General features: G+C 65.4%; 1 protein-coding gene across 1 annotated transcript in view; it reads right to left on the bottom strand.

Annotated features, from left to right (window-relative positions):
* LOC136127078 (mucin-5B-like) overlaps nucleotides 1-15471 on the bottom strand; it is a 33158-nt gene extending 17687 nt beyond the window's left edge. The window contains exons 1-27 of the mRNA XM_065882493.1: nucleotides 15389-15471; nucleotides 13835-13905; nucleotides 13622-13792; nucleotides 11576-11722; nucleotides 10961-11014; nucleotides 10393-10566; nucleotides 9818-10079; nucleotides 9599-9713; nucleotides 9388-9478; nucleotides 9062-9168; nucleotides 8149-8350; nucleotides 7587-7712; nucleotides 7340-7457; nucleotides 7113-7251; nucleotides 6701-6811; nucleotides 6528-6597; nucleotides 6001-6138; nucleotides 5504-5668; nucleotides 5041-5135; nucleotides 3925-4051; nucleotides 3442-3697; nucleotides 2907-2959; nucleotides 2688-2788; nucleotides 2412-2563; nucleotides 1789-1927; nucleotides 1553-1666; nucleotides 491-670 (exon numbers count right to left, since the gene is read on the bottom strand). Coding sequence (XP_065738565.1) covers nucleotides 491-670; nucleotides 1553-1666; nucleotides 1789-1927; nucleotides 2412-2563; nucleotides 2688-2788; nucleotides 2907-2959; nucleotides 3442-3697; nucleotides 3925-4051; nucleotides 5041-5135; nucleotides 5504-5668; nucleotides 6001-6138; nucleotides 6528-6597; nucleotides 6701-6811; nucleotides 7113-7251; nucleotides 7340-7457; nucleotides 7587-7712; nucleotides 8149-8350; nucleotides 9062-9168; nucleotides 9388-9478; nucleotides 9599-9713; nucleotides 9818-10079; nucleotides 10393-10566; nucleotides 10961-11014; nucleotides 11576-11722; nucleotides 13622-13792; nucleotides 13835-13905; nucleotides 15389-15471 — 3561 coding nt within the window. The remainder of the gene's footprint in view (nucleotides 1-490; nucleotides 671-1552; nucleotides 1667-1788; nucleotides 1928-2411; nucleotides 2564-2687; nucleotides 2789-2906; nucleotides 2960-3441; nucleotides 3698-3924; nucleotides 4052-5040; nucleotides 5136-5503; nucleotides 5669-6000; nucleotides 6139-6527; nucleotides 6598-6700; nucleotides 6812-7112; nucleotides 7252-7339; nucleotides 7458-7586; nucleotides 7713-8148; nucleotides 8351-9061; nucleotides 9169-9387; nucleotides 9479-9598; nucleotides 9714-9817; nucleotides 10080-10392; nucleotides 10567-10960; nucleotides 11015-11575; nucleotides 11723-13621; nucleotides 13793-13834; nucleotides 13906-15388) is intronic.
* Nucleotides 15472-18710: the final 3239 nt, after the last annotated feature.

Here is an 18710-nt window from a genome sequence, read left to right on the forward strand (position 1 = left end):
GGTAGAAAGGTAGGGGCGGGCAAGTGGACAGGTAAACAGGTGGGCAGGCAGGTGGGCAGGTAGACAGATAAGCAGGTGGACAGGTAGGCAGGTGGGCCGGTAGACAGTGGGGCAGATGGACAGGCAGGCAGGCCGGTGGACAGGTGGGCAGGCGGACAGGTGGGCAGGCAGGTGGGCAGGTAGACAGGTAAGCAGATGGACAGAAAGGCAGACAGACAGGCAGGCAGGCACCTGCTCCCCTATAGAACCTTAGCCCAGCGGGCATGGAACAGCTGAGTGCAGAGACCAGGGAGCCACGAGCGCTTTCCAGCCAGGACTGACACGCCCACTGGTCGGTTTGGTCTCAACATGCCCCTTTGGGAAGCGGACATTGTGCATGGCCTCCCCAGCCCTCAGCAGTCCGTGAGCTGCCAGATTGCACTGCTGGGCCAGGTCTAGGAGTAAGAGCTCTGTCCCTCCCCAAGGGGGTCCTGCAGCCTGCCACCCCCACCTTGTACTCCTGGCGCAGCCGAATAAACACGCTGGTCTTCTGGTCCCAGGACACGACCATGCCACTGCGGGTCTCGACGGCCAGGTAGATGCCCATGTAACGGATCTTGTAGGGCAGGTCTCCGCCTGGGCCCCTCTGCACCACCTTGTGGGAACCCTCGTGGAGGATCAGTTCATAGTTCTGCAGAGGGGCAGGGAGCTGAGGGGCCAGCTTTGGGGCCGGAGCCCCCTTCCCCCCGTGGCCCAGGACAGGGGCTCTGTGGGTGCTGAGTCCCAATGCACGGGGCTGGCGTCAGGAGTGAGCCGGACTCCTGACACTGTCTGCAAACTTGAGGTGAGAGGCTGGGAGCCCGCACAGGTGTGTGGGAAGTTGGGAGCTGTGGGCAAGCAGAGTGGGGCGGAGGGCACAGGAGCTGCAGGAGACCAGCCGGCCCCATCTCGGGCCTGCCGCCCATGCTTCTGCTGCCTTCCTCACGCCTCTCCCCACCTTTGGGGCGGGTGGGAAGCGGCCCCCCGTAAGCAGCTCTGCTCTCTGCACTGTGAACTCTGACCACCCTCTGCTAGAACTGGTCACCCCAGGTGTGGGGGGCTGAATGAAGGCCCCCCAAAAAGACACGTCGAGTTCTAACCCCCAGGATCCGCAAATGTGCCCTGATTTGGAAAAAGGGTCTTTGCAGATGTGATGAAGTGAAGGATCTGGAGGTGAGACCGTCGTGGATTTAGGGAGGGCCCAGATCCAGGGACGGGGGTTGCTACCAGGTCAGACAGGTGAAAAGGACACAGAGAAGGGGCCGTGTGAGGACAGAGCAGAGATCGGGGGGCACACGGTCACAAGCCAGGAGCCCCCAGAATCTGGATGAGGCAGGAAGGACCCTCGCCTGGAGCCTGTGGCGGGAGCCTGGCCTCAGAACCACGAGAGAATTAATTTCTCAGGTCGCAAGTCCCCGGGCTGTGGCTGTCACTGCAGCCCTGAGACCCGAGGCCACTCCTGGAGGTCCAGGGGCCCCGGCTGGGGCTCCAACGGGGCTGCAGAGGGAGGGAGATGGTTCCCAGGTGCCCTCACCTCCAGGAAGATCTTGATGGCCTTGGAGCAGGTGACGCCTGTGGTCCCGCAGGGGACGTTCTCGGTGACGATGCGGAAGCTCCCGTTGCTGGCGTCATTGCCCGCACAGTAGTCCTGGGAAGGGGAGGAGAGGGACGTGGTCACGGCCCCAGGGCCAGCTCGCTGGCCGGGGGGGGCGGGCGAGGGGCCATGTACCTGGGCCAGCATGTGCTGGCTGAGGAAGGGGGGCCGCGTACCTGGGCCAGCGTGTACTCACAGCTCCCCTCAAAGCTGTAGCGCTCGCCGTCAAAGGTGATGAAGTGACCGTCCCCGTAGGCCACACAGGTGCCCAGGCAGGGCCGGTGGCTGCACTCCCACCTGCGGCCCCTGCAGGTGCTGCAGGGGAGGGGAGGTGATGCCCTGCTCAGGGGGCCGGGCCAGGAGACCACCTCACCAGGCGGCCGCGGCCGAGCCTGTCACGACTGTGACGAGGACGAGGACACAGTGCCTCTTCCATAAAACAGGAGTGCGGTGGTGCCCCTCCCCAGGCTGGAGGGGTTAAATGGAGCAGGGAGCTTGGGGCACGTGGGATCTGACACCTCACCCCCGAGTTGGGCTCCTGTCTGCAGGCTCCCCTAACCCTTGGCGCCTGGGGTGCAGGGCCCACGGCCCTGGGGGCAGCTTCAACCGGCCCTGCCGTCTGCTGGGCAGAGAAGGCCAGTCCCTGGGCACCTTCCAGAGGACGAACGGGCCACCCAGGGCCTTCCAGGCCTCAGCTCCTCTCCGGCCTCCTGCCAAGGACATCCTGACCAAGGCCCGCTCGGGCCGCGGTCCCCGTGGCCTCCGCCCACACCACCCCCTCCGCGGCCCCTCCACACACCAGGTGTTGCAGTCGACCCTGATGGTCTCCCCAGGCTTGTACGCGGCCTCGTTGTGCAGGCAGGGGCAGTCCTCCTCGGCCACACAGCCCCCGCTCCCATCGGCCAACAGCCCCGCGGGGCAGACGCAGCCCGACACGCAGCGCGTGCTGAACTGTGGACAGGCAGACGTCCATCAGCGGCTCGTCCGGCTCGGCTCGGGGACACCGAGGGGCAGGGGACGCTGCCCCCCACCCCTGGCCCCGGGCAGCACTGCCGTGCCCTCCCAGCTGACTCACACAGTCCACATCCAGCACGTGGCAGCTCCGCACACACTCGGCCCCCTGCGTGTCCGCGGAGGCGTTGCTACAGTCCAGGAACAGCATGGGGGCCACGCACCCTGAGGAGGAGACCACGCTGGGTGGGCCGCCCGGCCCGGCAGCAGCCCCTCCCCTTGGTCGTCGGGGGGTGGTGCGGGGCCCTGACGGGGGGAGGCCCGGGGCGGGGGTGGGTAGAACCTGTGCTCTGCTCCACGGCTCCCAGGCAGCTCAGCTTCCCGCTCACACATGAACTACAAGAGATGAGAACGATGGCCGGTCTGGGCAGCTGCCCGCTGCCCCACAGACCTCACCCAGATCTCGGCTGGCTGGGCCCCCGGGCCTTGTCATGAGGGGAGGGAGGCGCCTGCTCTGGGGTACGGTGAGGGCCCCAGATCCCCGCGAACGCACTGAGTGAATGAGCAGAGGTGCCGGGAAGGTACCTGGAGTCGGGCGGGAGGGGGTGGGGGAGGCCAGGACAGGGGTGCACCCAGGTGGGCCCTCCAGGGCACACACCGTGCCCCCCACGGGCCTCAGACCCTTGGAACACCTTCCCGGGCCAGAGGAGGGGTCCCTCTCAGAATGGCTACGGGGTGCACGGGGCTGAACTTCCCTCCCCAGGGTGTCCTCTGTGTTTTAAAGTCCCCTGGGGGAGGCACGGAGATCTCTGTGTGTGGAACAGGCGGGTTGGGGGGCATGACATCGGGGAGGGGGTGACAGTGGGGAGGGGCCTCACCACACCACACCGTTGTCGTGCAGGACCTCCCCTGGAGCCAGCACAGAGCCATGCGAGTAGCAGGGGCAGGCCTCGGCAGGCACGCAGCCACCGGTGTCGTCCAGGAAGGTGCCCGAGGGGCAGGTGCAGCCGTCCACAGGCACGAAGGCCACATCGCAGGTGACATCAGCCTGGCTTAGGGAGCGGCAGGTGGGCTGGCAGCTGTCCACCACATAGGCGTAGCTCTGGGTCTTGGGGCAGCTGCTCATGTACTTGTCTGGGGGCCGGCAGGTTACATACAGGTCAGTAGCCGGGCAGCCCGTCCAACCCCGCCTGACCACGTCCAAGCTGGGGCTGGAGCGGCCCGAGACTTGGCTTCCCCTCTGGACGGGGTGGGGAGGCCTAAGGCTCTTGCTGAGGACAGGTGGTGGGGTGCGCCCCAGGGTCTCCGGTCCCCCCGCATCCCCACCCCGTGCCCCATGAAGCCGGCTGGCGGACACTCACTGCACACGCCGTCCCGCCAGCCGCCGAGCAGCACGCCCCGGGCGGCGCAGGCCCACACGTAGGAGGACAGGGCCGCGCACATGCAGTCCTCACTCTTCTCACAGTTGCACGTGTCAAACATGCAGTTCTGGGGGGGCATTGGGACGTCAGGGACCCCAGCCCACCAGGGACCCTTCTCTCCGTGTCCATCCTTCCTGGGACCCCCGTCTGGGCCAGGAGACAGAGGGCAGCGGGGCCTCCCGCGGGGAGCTTGGTGTAAGGCCGCGGTGGTGGTGGGGGGGGCGGGGACATGCTGCTCTGAGGGATGGGAGAGGCCAGGCCAGGCTGAGGACAGGGTCCAAGGGAGGGGTCTCTGCGGGACCAGGACAGGGCTCGGCTTGAGTTCTAGATCCGTCATTGGCTGAGCTGCATGTGGGGGGAGACTGAAGGCCGGAGATGTCTGGAGCTGAGTTGGCCGGGAGGGTGCTGGCACGGGGTGCAGCCCCCCAAAGTGGGCCTGGGTCTTCCAGCTGTGGACACACACTCCCGGGGGCTGGAGTCACTGAGCGTTAGGGCTTTGGCTTCCAGAGAAGCGGCCTGTGAGCCAACTGTCAGGTCGAGTTGTGTCCCCCCCAAAGGATGTGTCCACGTCAGGACCCCAGGGCCTGTGAACGTGGCCCTGTTGGAAACAGGGTCTTTGCAGATGTGACAAAGTTAGGATGAGGTCATTAGGGTGGGCCTGGACCCACACACCTGGTGTCCTTATGGGAGAGCTTTGAACCCAGACACACAAGGAGGAGGCCACGAGGCAGAGGCTGGGGTGATGCAGCGTTGTGGCCCCCAGAAGCAGGAGAGGCAGGAAGGACTCCCGGGGGACCCTCTGCCAGCACCATGATCTTAACCTTCAGGCTCCAGGACCTGGGCAGTGGGTAGATGCCCCCGGCTGTCAGCCCCCCCAGTCTGTGGCCCTTTGGTACAGCCGCCCCAGGCGCCGAACACACCAGCAGTGGCCATGTCCCTAGAGTGCGATGCCCCTCGGCCACGGAGGTGTGGGCGGTGCTGAGAGAGGGAGCCGGGAGTGGGGCATGTCCTGCCCCCAGCACCCCACCCCACCCAGGGGCTGGCCGGGGGTCTCACCGAGTGGAAGGGCCCAGGGCTGATGACAGAGTGGCAGGACGAGAAGGCCCCAGCAGGGTCGGTCAGCACAGAGCACCAGCGCCGGGCGTAGTTCTCTGGGGAGGGCAGGCACGCGGACCGTCGCGGGCACAGCTCAGCGGTCACTGGCGTTCCTCCCACACCTCCTGCCGCGCACCTGCCCACCCGCCCAGCCGCCGCTCGGCATACGCAGGCCCTGTGGGGGCCGCTCCGCTGGGGGAACCGAACCGGAGCTGGGGGCTCGCCAGCCGCGCGGCGTGGGCCCAGCTCACAGGGCAGCGGGCACCCCCCCGGGGGTGGGCCTGCAGCCTGTCGGTGACCCCGCACCCCGCCCCGCTCACCCCCCAGCCCCGGCCACCCTGGAGCCCGGGTGAGACAGACGGGCGGCTCCCAGGCCCGGCCGCAGGGTAACCCGAGGCCCCCCCCACCCCCAGGCTGGGGATACCGTTCTCCACGCTGAGGGAGCAGGGGTCCTCCAAGCTGTTCTTGACGTTGGGGCAGGCGGCCTGGGTCTTCCAGCTGTTGGCGAAGGCGGCGGCCGTGCCCTCCACCACGCCGCTGATGGTCCGGAAGTCGTCGGCCTGGTTCTGGTTGAAGTTCCCGCACAGGCCTGGGGGCGGGGGGTGGGCATCAGCGGGCTGCCCAGCTCGGCCCGGGCTCCCGGGAGCCTCCGGGTCCTACAGGCACCACCACACCGTGGCCCCGCCGGAGAGCCCCATCCCAGGATGTTGGTTCCAAAACCATCTGCAGATGAGCCCTGGTGGGGGGGCGGGCAGCCCCCACATGAAGCCTGCTGTGAGGGCAGCGTGTCCTGCTCTCCATCCTCCCGGCCCGCCTTCCGGGGCCGGGGTCCCTGCTGCGCCCGGGGAACCGCTGACTGCCCACCCCCCGCTCCCCCCCCACGCCCCGCCCCCAGCCCCCCAAGCCCGCCGCTGGCCTCACCGCACATCCTGCCCCGGTAGGAGGGGTCCAGCCTGAGGAACACCTGCATGAGGGGCACCAGCTGTACCTGCAGCTGCAACCCGAGGCCCGTGTGCACCAGGATGAAGAAGGATGACGGCCTGGAGACGGTGGCGTTGGCTGCGGGTTGGGGGGGAAGGTCAGAGGCCGCCGTGCTGACCAGCCGAGCCTGAGCCGAGGGCTCGGGGGGCTGCCCTGCAGGAACCCCGGCCGCCCCTCGGGGCCCGGGAGCTGGGCAGGAACTCGCACGTGTGCTCGGGCCGTGACCGCTGACGCTGCTGTGAGGCCGGGCACGGAGTCTGCGCCACACGGGTCCCCACGGAGTCACGGATGAGGCCCGTGACGGCCCCACCTTGCAGGTGGGAACCCAGCCCTGGGCCTTTCCGGGACTCCCAAGGCCACAAAGCGCTGGCGAGGGACTCTGCTGGCTCGGTGCCGCCACCTAGAGGTCCCGCCTGGCCGCCGCAGGGCCCGTACCCCGGGGGCCACGTACCCCGGGGGCCACGTACCCACTGCCGCGGGCAGCTGCGTGTAGATGGAGTTCACGAACACCCCGCCGTTGGCCTGGATCTGGATGGTCTGGGGGGAGGAGGCGGGGCCGCGGTCAGCGTGGGCGTGGGGCGGAGCCCGGCCGGCCAGCCCGCGGAGGGCCGCTGCCGCCGCCCCCCAGCCGGGCCCTCACCGTGTCGCCTCCGTCCAACCACAGCGTCACGGTTCTGAGGCAGTTCTCGTTGTCCGTCAGGCCGCATTTCCGCAGCTCGGCCAGCACGGTGAGGGCATTGCCTGCACATATCTGACGGCACAGAGCCCACCCGTGTCCTGGGTCGGCCAGCCCCCACCCCGGGCAGGGAGGGACCGTGTGTGTGTGTGTGGTGCCCTGTGCCCAGGAAGCCCCTGCAGGGTCGGGGGCCTCTGGCGCCTGGTCACCTCTGGGCGGCTTGTCCAGACCTGGGAGCCCCTTGGGCCCCATGTGTGTGAGCTTCCTCTCGGAATGGAACCCCGGGGGACTTCACCGCTCGGATGGCCGTCATGGAACCCCTCCTGGGGTGGAGGAGGACGGAGGGTCCCGGGAGGGCCCAGCAGGCGGGGCTCACCTTGGTTAGGACATAGCTGCAGTCCCCGTGCACGTCGTAGAGTTTCTCATCATAGGTGGAGATGTGGGACCCGCCCTGGACGGAGCAGGTGCCCGGGCACGGGAGGTCCTGGCACTGCCATAGTCCCCCGGAGCAGGTGCTGGGGTGGGGAGCCGTGACAGAGGGGCCATGGTGAGGGGGAGGTGAGCCCCACGCGGGGCAGGGGCGGGGCCGGCCGGGAGACCTACCAGGAGCTGCAGCTGGTGGTGAAGGAGGCCCCTGGGGCGTAGGGGCGGCCGCCGTGCATGCAGGGGCACTGCCGCAGGGGCAGGCAGCCCGAGTGGGTGACGTCGTCCATCACTGTGCCTGGGGAGCAGCGGGGGGCGGGGGGCACAAGTGGTCAGCGGAGGCTGGGCCCAGGCGTTGGAAACACAGCGACCGGATGGGGGCAAAGGCCCAGGTAGGGGGCGGTCCCCAAGGGCCCGGAGGACCTGCCTTGGGGGCAGAAGCAGCCGTCGACGCAGTGGTCCTCGCAGAGCTGGGAGCGCTCAGGGTTGGAGCAGGTGTCCGTGCAGGGTGAGCCGCACTCCTGGTATTGCATGTTCAGGGGGCACGTCTGGGCTGTGGGGAGGAGGACAGGGCTTGGCCCCAGGAAGCCACCCTGCTCCCGCCTTCCATGTGCCACCAAGGGTCCCCAAAGGGGCGCCTCTTGCCCCATCTAGCCATCTTCTGAGTGAGGCGGAAGGGGAGAGGAGCGTGGGGCCCCGAGCCTCCGGGGGCGTCCCCCCCGCCCCCACCTGGGTTCAGGGGTGAGCCCAGCTCAGTGTGCCCAAGCCAGGTCCTCCCTCTGGGCCCTCGGGGGCCCGCAGGCCTTTCATATTCCCCTCTGATCTCCTGCCCATCCTCTCACCGTGGGCCCCCCGAGGGGCTCCACCTGCCCGGATCCCCAGCCAGGTGCCAGGTGTCCTGCCTGAGGGTCGCCTCCCTCACACTCTCCCCAGGGACCCAGTGTGGGTACAGGGCCTTGGGCTCCTCCCCAGTGCATGGGGGCACTCACGGCAGAGGTCAGGGCCCCTCCAGCTCTGCGGCTGTCCCCCGGCGTGGGCACACTGGCGAGAGTACTCCGCAAAGGTGGCACATGGGCAGGTGGGGCAGCGGCACAGGTCCTGGGTGCAGGTGGCCACGTACACCTCGGCATCCACCAGCCGGTGGCACTGAGCAAAGGCTGGGCCCAGCAGGGTGTGGCGACAGATGCCCTCCTGGTGAGACAGAGGCTGGAGGCTCTGTCCTCTGTGCGGTATCAGTGGGGACCCCAGCCCTGCAGCCTTTCCCCAGGCCAGGAAGCCCCCTTCCCCTGAGGTTCCAGCCGGCCAGCCGGCCACCTGCTTGCCCATCATCTATCACGCATCCATCTTCTCATCCGTCCCTCCCTCCATCCACCCATCTGTCCTTCCATTCCTCTGTCCATCTGTCCATCCACATATCCATCCATCCATCCCTCCAGCCAGCCACCCATCCTTCTGCTCAACTTCTGAGAACTTGCTACTGTTCTGTGCAGAGCTCTGCTTGGTGACCCACGACCCTGGACTCCCTGTGCCCACCCCGGGCTCCAGGACACACCCGCCCACGGTGCGCGTGCCCAGGACGGGTGCAGACCCCATGCTGGAGGCGGCTCAGAGAAGGGGGAGGCGGAGGTGCCCACCGTCAGCCAGCCCCAGCAGGGTCAGTGCCGACCTGTCGGTGACCGTCCCCCTTGTTCAGCCCCCACCCCTGACTAGCTTCAGTTCCCCATTTAAGCCTCGTGGATTCTGCTGGTTTCAGGGATCCTGGAGCTGCTAGGCCACTTCCAAAGGTGGGGTCCTCCCAGCACATCGGAAGGGCTTTTGCTCTGGGCTTCCTGAGTGCCCCCCTCTTGGTGAGACTGTGTTTGGGGGGACACGTATTTGCAGGGGTTGCGGGCAGGCACTCACCTCATCCGTGCAGTTGTCAGCTGGGGAGGGCAGGGGGTCCTGGCACTGCTCCGTGGGCCCATCCAGCTTCTGCAGGTTCCCAAACTGCAGAGGGGTCAGCCTGGCATCTGCAGAGAGGAGGCACTCCATGCAGGGGCCCGGAGGGGCTCTGGGGGCAGAGCTCCCGCCCATGCTCAGGACCCCCGAAACTTCCCTCTGGGGCATCACTGGAAGCGTTGCCACGCCCCGATCTGCTCCCTGCCCAGCGTCCCGACGAGGCCCCCACCCTGCGCCCCAGCCTCCCTGGGAGCGTCCAGCCTGGGCCCGGCCACCTGCTGCGCACTCACTGTGGGCATAGAACTCGTTGATGGCCGGGAGCCCGTTGAAGTCCCCGCACAGGCCGCAGGTCTGGTTGGCATACCTGGGGTCCAGCTCCAGCTGGGGGCGGGGGAGGGGCAGCTCTAGCTTCTGCGGGCCCAGCAGGGCCCCAGCCCCCATCCACCCAGCTCCCGCAGGGCTCCCCCTGGGTGGGGAGGGCGTCGGGGTGGGCAGCCTCACCAGGGCGCTGTCCTCTCCGTTCCACGTGAAGGTTAGCATCAGCCGGACGTTGATCTTGACGTAGGCACTGCTCTCCTCCACCAGGAGGCCGGCGCGGCTGTAGGGCAGCTCCTCCCTGGGCCGGAAAGTTTGGTGCTCCCACGGGTCCAGTGCCCTCCCCGCCAGCTCTGAGCCCGGCCCACCCTGGAGCCTGGCCCCTCCACACCCGGGCAGGCTCACCGCCTCCCGTTGACCAGGATGGACCCGTTGGAGACCTCCAGCACCAGCCCCTGCGTCTTGAGGGTGATGTGGGTGACCGTGGGCCTGGAGCCCACCAGGCCGCGGCGGAGCTGGAGGTTGAAGTCCTCGTAGGTGGCACCGCAGTGCGCGGAGAAGACGTAGTTGCACAGCCCGGGGAAGCGGAAGACGTCGCCGTCGAAGGTCTTGTAGTGGGAGTCGCCCCACGTGCTGCAAACCCGCCCGCCGTGCGCCGCGTTCAGGGCTGTGGGGAGTGCGCGGTGGGGGAGGGCAGCCTTCCCTGGGACCAGCCCCCGGTTTCGGGGTGGGGAGCCGCCGCCCCCTTCCTCACTCCCCTCTGCTCCGGATTCTCCCATTCCTCCGACAGCAGCACCCGGGTCAGCACCCAGCAGAACCATCTACGGGGATGGCTCCCAGCCACGCCCAAGGCCCGGCTCCAGCCAAGCTCCAGCTTCCCGGCTGCCCACACTGTCCCGGCTTTATCCCCAGGTCTGTGACCACCCCCTGAGGCTGGCAAACACCCCTGTCCCTGTGGGCAATGGGCGGCGACCACTTACAGCTCATGGTGGGGAAGCCAGTGATGGGCGGGATGAAGGTCACACGCCGGGCTGCAGAGTAGGCTGGGTCACACCCGAACACGGCCGGGCAGGGACCAGCCAGGACACCCCTTCCCAGGACTGCCGTCCTCCTCACTGGCTGCCCCGGGGCAGCAGGGAGCCGCAGGCCAACCCCTGGCCCAGCCAAGGGAGCCCAGGACTAACGCTGTCCCCTCCAGGACCCTATCCATCTGCCCAGGACACGCTCCTGCCCAGGTCTGTGTGTGTGTGTGAGCATATGAGTGTGTCCACGCCTGCGAGTGAGTGGGTGGGCATTCATGTAAGCACAGACGTGTGGGTGTGAACGTGTGTGCACACGTGTGTGAGTGCATGTGAGCGTCTGAGCCCGTCTGCTCGGTGCCTTTGTTTTCTTAGGCCCCCTCCGCTGTCCCGTCCTGTGGGCAGATGGGATCCAGGAGGGTCTCAGTGTGGCACATAGCTAATGTGGCAAAGGGTCCACCCCCGGCCCCTGCCCAGATCCCCTGCCAGCTCCGTGTGGGGCCCTTTCTACCGCTGTCCACCCTCTCACCGTTCATGGTAGCCTCCTGACTTGCCCAGCTCTGCTCCGCACTGCCCTGGGTCTCTGTGGGAAAAGGGAACCGGAGTCCACGAGAAGCCTGACATCAGCCACCTGTCCCTTGGTCTCCAAGGGCTGCGGGATGGTGGCCACGTGAACAGCACCCGATGCTGGGATGGGAGCTTCGGCAGGGAGCTGACCCGCCCTCCCCATCTGCACCGCATCTCGCTGTGGCTCAGGGTAGAATGGAATCAGGAAAAGCTGTTGGCCTCACTGACCCCAGGCCACCCCAGGGAGAGCGTTTGGCCCCATCCACACATCCCTCAGAGAAGGACAAAGCCTGGCTTTGTTGGGGAGAAGGACACACACGGCTGGGGAGGCTCCTGGGCATCACTTAGCAGAAACCCAAGACCAGAGCCAGCTCCACCTTAGAACCCGCCAGCCGCGGCAGATGGGAGGCCTGGGGGCCCAGTGCTGGCACGGCTCCCCAGGTCACCTGTGTCCCCCGCCACCAGGCACAGCCCTCCAGTGTCCAGGTGCCCCCACAATCTTGATGGACAGGACTGTGCCCCCCTCCAGGCCCCTCTGTCTCAGGCTCAGGCTGGGGCCTCCGCATTCCTTCATCACGTCTGTGGGGGTCTCCATGCTCGGCCGAAGCCTGCGCCTCTTCGGGAGTGGGAGGGGCAGCCCCAGGGGTCCACACGTCCCCGGTGGCGCTGGGGCTCGGCTCTGCAGCTACCATGCCAGCCTCCACTCCCTGTGCGACTTTCCCGTCTGGGACACCGACGTGGGAACCACAGGGACTGGCCTGGAATTTCTCTCTCCTCTTAAGGGCCCTAGTTGACTGCGTTTCCCAGAAGCGTGGCTGCTCCCCCGTCTGCCCCTGACCCCCGGCCTGCGGCCCCTCCCACGTGTGTCCGCTGTTGTACCCACCCCATGGTCGAGAAATCAGGGGGCTTCACAGGGACAGGCTCACATGGCACACCCTCCTTGGGCCAGGTGACTGCCCAGTGAACCTGGGTCCAGCGCTTGGCCAGAGAAATGCCTGCTGTTGACCACCCCATCACGCTGCAGTCTGGGTGCACATCCCCCTGATAGGAAGCCCCCCCCCACAGGGCCCAACCTCACCCACCCCTAAGGGGGCTTCAGCCCAGGGGACACCCATTTGAGGCAGGAGATAGATAGGCTCCAGGCTAGATGTTTACAAGCAGCCTCCCGTCTGCACTTGGAGATGGAAATAACAGGAACAGGGTGAAAAGCTGGACTTTGCTTCTGGTGGACGCTTTAAGGTAACAGTCATGGCAGGAGCAGAGAGGGGCTAACCTTTGTTTGAGGAAAAGATCAAGAGATCACGTATTTCCCATCCCTGGGGCAAGGGAGACACTGCACACGCGCAGAAAGGCTCCTCGGGGGTCAAAAAGGAGGGGGCGCCACCCCCTAATAGGTGATGCCAAGGCCTCCCATAGGCCTCTGGGCTGGGATCCATCTTGGCTAAAGGTTGCGCACGCATGTTGGGGAGGGTCCTAGGGCGGTTAAGGGTGTGGAAAGGGAAAGCGGATAATTGGCCAGAGGTAAACGGAGACCCGGAAGAACTGTCCTGTGTGAATGACTTCACCGCCTCTTTCCTGGGGTCCTCCTCACTGGGGGGCGCCCACACCCTTTCTCTCTGGGGGAGGTGAGTGGTTAGGATCTGCCTTGCTTCTGTCTTAACTAAACACACTGTTTCTCTGTGAGCTCTCCCACGGGTTGTGCTGTCTCTAGTAATAAACTTTGTCCCTGTTTTTACAGTTTTCGCCTCCTTGAGAAATGCATTTTTCAGTGGGGGCAGGGGCCAGGGGAACCTTGCTTCTGGCCCTGAGCCCCTGGGGGACTAGCAGCTGGGGTTCCTGGTTTTCATCCAGGCTGCCCAGAGGCCCACTTCCCGCCACGGTGCGTGTCTCCTTCTGACAGGAGCACAGACCCATCCCAGGGATTTGCCCCCAGCCAGAGGAAGGGGAGTGGGCTGACGGCAGGCCTGCTGCCCCGGGGGCTGAGGCAGGCTGGCTGGCCACCCAAACCGTGCGGGACCCCCACCGGGAGCTCCCATGGGAATGCCCCCCCACCCCGCACCCAGCCCTGTTCGCCCTCCCAGAAAGGCGGCTTGGGGCAGGGGCTCTGGGAGACAACCCCCTCCCCTTCAGCACCTCCCTTTCACAGATGGAGAGAGCCTCGGGCTGGTGCCCACCTGCCCAGACCCCCGAGCTTGGGCTGAGGTGCCGTAGAGGGGCTGCCGGAGCAGTCCATGGGGCCTGGGGACGGAGGGGTGGCCCCTGGTGGCCAGGGCTCCAGGCCAGCCCAGCTGGGTGTCACCGACCACCCCAGGCAGCATCTTTCGTGTTGACAGTAAGCGTTAGGGCTCACGGTGCTTCCCTGGCTTGGAGTGCCGCAGGGCCAGACAGGCGGCAGTCAGGTGAGGATGAGAAAGGCCGCAGGGCAGTTATAGCTCCAGGAGCAGAGCCAGCGCTGGGATGGGGCTGCCATGATGGCCGTGACCCCGGGCCAGCCCAGAGGGCGGAGCGTGGGAGATGCAACCCTGCTGCTCTCCCTGCCATCAGGCAGCTGTGCCGTCCCCTGCCTGCTCTGCTCTGGGGGCCTCACGGGAACCAGAGAGAACCCCCAACCCAGTCTCCTCACCCAGAGCCCCCCCAGTCCCATCCCGGAGGCTGAGACCCTCAGTTTCCCCAGGGGGACCTAACTTCTCCCAACGCAGGCTGGGCGCTCCGGGGGGGCCAGGAGTCTGGGGCATGCAGGGCCCCGCGGAGGACACGCTGTGCGCTGTCGGCCGGAGACACACAGGCGAGTGGCCTGCGGGGGCCGACGAGATGGAGTGAGGGGCTTAGGCCTTACCTGCTTTCTGCACCAAGGGCAGGACCACCAGGGCCCAGGCCAGGGCCCAGCACCCGCTCTGGGCACCCATCCTGAGGGCCGGCAGGGCGGTGGGCAGGTGGCGAGGAGGGAGTGGGGCACGACGCTCGCTTCCCTGGGGGCCCTGGGGCTTATATAGCGGGAAGCCTTGGCCCCGTGCCCAGCTCCTGGGCCACGCAGGGTGCTGTCCTCTCCCCACGGCAGCCACGTGTGTTTGCTCTTGGGGAGGGGCCGTGACACACAAGAGCCTAGAGGAGGAAGGATCTGCGGCTCTGGGCCTCAGAGGTGCAGGACCCCTCCCCCACGCCCCAGCCCGCCGCTTCTGAGATCAAGAGAGAAAGCGTGGATGGAGCCGGAGGGTGGTGCTGGCAAAGCCCCCACAAAGCAGGGCCGCCTCGGCCTGCCTGGGTCCCGCCTTGCTGCAGCCCCGCGCCCGCGATAGGATGGGGCCCGGGTAGGGTGCGGTGTGTGGGCAGCAGGCGGGCTCAGACCCCGGGAGGCAGCACCTCCCGCGAGCCTGGCTGAGGTGGTCAGGGGGGATTGGAGGGGAAGAGGCAGCCGTGGGGGAGCTGCCCAGAGGTGCTCACCACCCCATCCCCGAGGGGTGAGCAGGGGCTGCGAGGCCATCGCTCCGCCTGGCGGGGGCGGCGGGGGTCCTGCTCGCTGCGGGGTGTGCATGCCATGTATGGAGGGGGGTACCAGTCTGCAGGCTCCCGGGGGTCCCAGAGCTCCCAGCTGTGCCAGCAGGACCCTGCCAGGCCTCCGGGCTCCTCTCTGTCACCAAGTTCAAACTCAAGGGGAAACCGAGGCCCTGAGGATGGACGCCCTGGCGCGCACGCCGGGACTGGCCAAGGCAGGGCCAGGGGCTCCCAGCCTGGGTCCTGTTTGACCCTCGCCTCATGCCCAAGGCTGGCAGGTTAATCCCAGGGAAGGGGCACAGAGGAATCCCAGACCCACCTGGGGTCCCCGGCCAACGGCAGGCTGAGCAGGGACCCGTGTACACAGTGATGTGCCCCCGGGGCCCCCCGCAGGGCTGACGGGGGGCACTGGGGGACCAGGGATCTCTAAACCCCAGTACCTGCCCCAAGCGGGAGCCACGAAGGCCTGCTCCCCCGACTGGTATGGCAGGTTTTGGGGGGGCCCTGGTCAGTGAAGCCCCCCAGCCACACTCCTCCCCCCGTCCATTCCCTCCTCTGGCTCTGGCTCTCAGCCACTGGGCGTCCTCACCCCAAACCTGCCGTGTCTGAGCACAGGACGGCTGGGGGGCGGGGTGCACAGGCCCCCCCACCCACCCCCGCCCTGCCCTCCGCCCTGCCCTCCGCCTTTGTCTTTCGGATAAGTCCGTTGAAGTGGAATTTCTGGGGCAAAGGAAAAACCCATCTTAAAGCTCTAAACGTCTTTTACCGACGTCATCCCCCCAGCTTGGCAAATGGCCCCACAGGTCCTGCGTCTCCTTTTGGTTCCTGGTGTCTTTGGGGCGTTTCCGGCACCGGCAGCAGCATGGGGGCTCCTGCAGACCTAGGCCCTGGGTCTCACCTCGGGCTCAGACCCCACTCACTGCCTGCTTCGGGGACCCCAGGGCAGGCGCTCAGGCTGCCCTCCAGCTGCCCCTCCCCCATCCTCACTGTCACCTCCCGGCCTGGGGTGCGTGATCTCCAAAGTTCTCTTTCACAGCCAACCCAGTTGTCCCCTCTGCAGAGGGCACAGCTGGAGGGGCCTCTGGGGGAGGGCAGGGTGGGGCCCCTTGCACAACAGGCCTGGAGGGTGCGCTGGACCCCTCCCTCCACCCTCCTACCCCCCCACCGCCCTCCCGAGCTCTCAGGCTGTGGCTGGGCCTGGCCTTCCTGCCCTCGCTCCAGGCCAACAGCCGGTGCTCGAGGCTGTGGCACCTGGTCCCTCATGTGGGTGGGGAGTGCACACAGCCCGGACCCCTGAATCCACCCGAAGGAAGGAAGGAAGCAGGGAATCTGGCCTCCCAGACTGAGTCCCCGTGCCCGCCTTCTCCCCGCTCCCCAAAGGCTCAGCTCTCAATCTGTGCCCCTGGTCCAGAGCTGAGCTGGGCGCCTTCAAGGCTGGCACATCCCTCCGCCCGCCCTGGGTGGCCAGCACCACACAGCTATCAGAGGGGCCCCGCCAGCCCCAGTCCCCACGAAGGTCGGCCCCTCGCTCCGCACCCCCCAGCACCACGTGTGAGCAGCCTGGGCGCCTCGGCCCTCGAGGACGTTATCTCTTCAAGCTTCAAGGTTATCGTCTGCCCCCCCACCACCACCAGCACCCCGGAAGGAACACTCCATGTGGCAGGGGCCTGGCCCATCTGTTCACAGCTGGCACACAGTAGGCACTCAGTCAGTGCAGCGGAAGACTGAGGGGGCGGACGGCTGTGCCGTGGCCCGACGCTGCCCTTTCCCCCCCGGAGCACCACCCTCGGGCAGGGCTGGCCGTGGGGGCCGCCAGGGTCGCAGGATTGAGACATCCCGGATGTGGACCGCCAAGCCCAGCCTGTTTGCCCAGCGAGTTTACCCCTTCACAGTTGAGAGAGCCGAGGACAGAAGAAGAAGGAAGCGAAGCGCGAGGCTGCTGGGAAGGAGAACCCGGGCCAGGCCTCCCGGGGCTTGGGGAGGCCACAGGGACGTGCCAGGGACCTGCCCCGCCTGGGGCGCACCCTGTCCCGCACTCAGCCTGCAGAGCCCGCAGGCAGACGTGATTCCACCCCCCAGAAAAGACCCCACACACAGAGCCCAGAGCTGGGCTGCCCCGGCCAGTCCCTCGGCCCTGTTGGAAGCCCCTGGAGGGGTCATCACAGAACACTGGGCGCCCTTCTCAGCTCACCCTTCCCTGCCCACCGGCCTCTCACCGCAGCAGTGCAGAGTCAGGGCCAGGGGCACTGGGGTGTATCAAGCTTCAGGCATTTATCAAGTGCTGGCTGTTTGCCCAGCTCCACACCGGACACCATGGCGGGTTCAGGAGTACAAGGTATGGCCCTGGGGGCGTCAAAGGCCTGGCTGGCTCTAGGCCTGCTCAGAGCCCGGCCCCTGGCCGTCTAGGGATGCAGGCCTTCTGCACCTGCTGCCTCTGCGGGGAGTGGAAACCTCCACTTGGCCGATGGGGTGCCCCCCGCCCTGGTCCATACCCGGGGAGTGTAGGGGAGGGGGGATCAGGCTCCACCGGGGCATCCTCGTCCCCAGAGCGGCCACCATGGTGAGAAAGGCTGTGCCCGCTCCCCTAACCCTGCCCCAGGGCTGCAAGAATGTGGAGACCCTCCCCCAGGAAGCCCCTGCCCTGTGTGAAGACCAAGACCCCCCACCCCCACCCAGCATCTTCTTCTATTTCCTGGTCTTCACACAACCCCTTTTCTTGCCCGTTTCATCTCTCCGTCCCTCTCACCCTCCTTCCCTCCTTCCTTTCTGCCTCTAGCAAATTCTGAGCCCCAAGCCCTGGGGATTTGATGTGGCCAAGGATAAGAGAGGGCCCCGTTGGAGCTCACAGCTCACTGGCCATATAAGGGAGCAGTGAGAGCTTTGAAGGAACAAAAGCTCTCTGTGGGGCTAGGGTGACATTGAGCTGAAGGAAGGGGAAGAGGCAACCTTTAGCAAATTAGGGAACAGCAGGTGCAAAGGGCCTGGGGCAGGGATCAACATGGCTCCTTGGAGGGTCTGAAGGCACCTGGTGTGGCTGGTACTGGGGCACCTGCAAGAGGGGAGCTGGCTGTGGCGTGGGCAAGGTTGGACCAGGGGAGGAGTCAGGGTTTACTCTGAATTTGGGGGGTACAGTTTACTGGAGCATTTAAAGTAGGGAAACCATAGGGGATTTTTTTTTTTTTAATCTTTGTAGAGAAATGTATATAACTTAAAATTTACCATTTTAAGTGTACATTAACTGGCATTAAGTACATTCACGGTGCTGTGCAACCATCACCACTATCGTCTCTAGAACTTTTTTATCATCCCAAAGAGACTCTACGCATTAAACAACTCCCCCCGCCCCTCCCCCAGGCCCTGGCCCTGGCCCCGTCCTTCCTACTTTCTGTCTCTGTGAATTTGACTATTCTAGGTCCTCGTGTAAGTGGAATCATACGGTGTTTGTTCTCTTGTGACTGGATCATTCACTCTGCCCAATGCCTGTAAGGTTCATCCACATGGTAGCCTGTGTCAGAATTTCCTTTTTTTAAGGCTGAATAATACTCCATTGTATGAAGATACTACGTTTTGTTTATCCACTCATCCTTTGATGGACATTTAGGTCGTTTTCACCTTTTGGCTATAGTGAATAAGGCCATGACGTCATCAACATGACGGTGTAAATATCTGAGTCCCTGCTTTCAATTCTTTTGGGTACATACCTAGGAGTAGAATCGCTAGATCATATCATAAGTCTATGTTTAACTTTTTGAGGAATCACCAAACAACAGAAGCATTTTACATTCCCCGCAGCAGTGCACAAAGTTTCCAATTTTTCCACATCCTTGCCGGTACTTCTTATATGCCCTCTTTTTTAATGATAGCCATCCTAACAGGTATGAAGTGGTACCTCACCATGGTCCTGATTTGCATTTCTCTAATGGCTATTGATGTTGAGCATCTGTTCCCGTGCTAATTAGCTGTTTGCATATCTTCTTTGGAAAAATGTCTATTCAAGTCCTTTGCTCATTTTTGAGCTGGGTTGTTTGGTTTTTTTGTTGTTGTTGTTGAGTTTTAGGAGTTTTTTTAAAAATTAATTAATTAATTTATTTATTTGGCTTCGTTTCTGTGCGAGGACTTTCTTTAGTTGCGGCGAACGGGGGCCACTCCTCATCGCGGTGCACGGGCCTCTCACTGTCGCGGCCTCTCCCCTTGCGGGGCACAGGCTCCAGACGCACAGG

The sequence above is a fragment of the Phocoena phocoena genome, chromosome 8 (genome assembly GCF_963924675.1).
Source record: "Phocoena phocoena chromosome 8, mPhoPho1.1, whole genome shotgun sequence".
Taxonomy (NCBI): domain Eukaryota; kingdom Metazoa; phylum Chordata; class Mammalia; order Artiodactyla; family Phocoenidae; genus Phocoena; species Phocoena phocoena.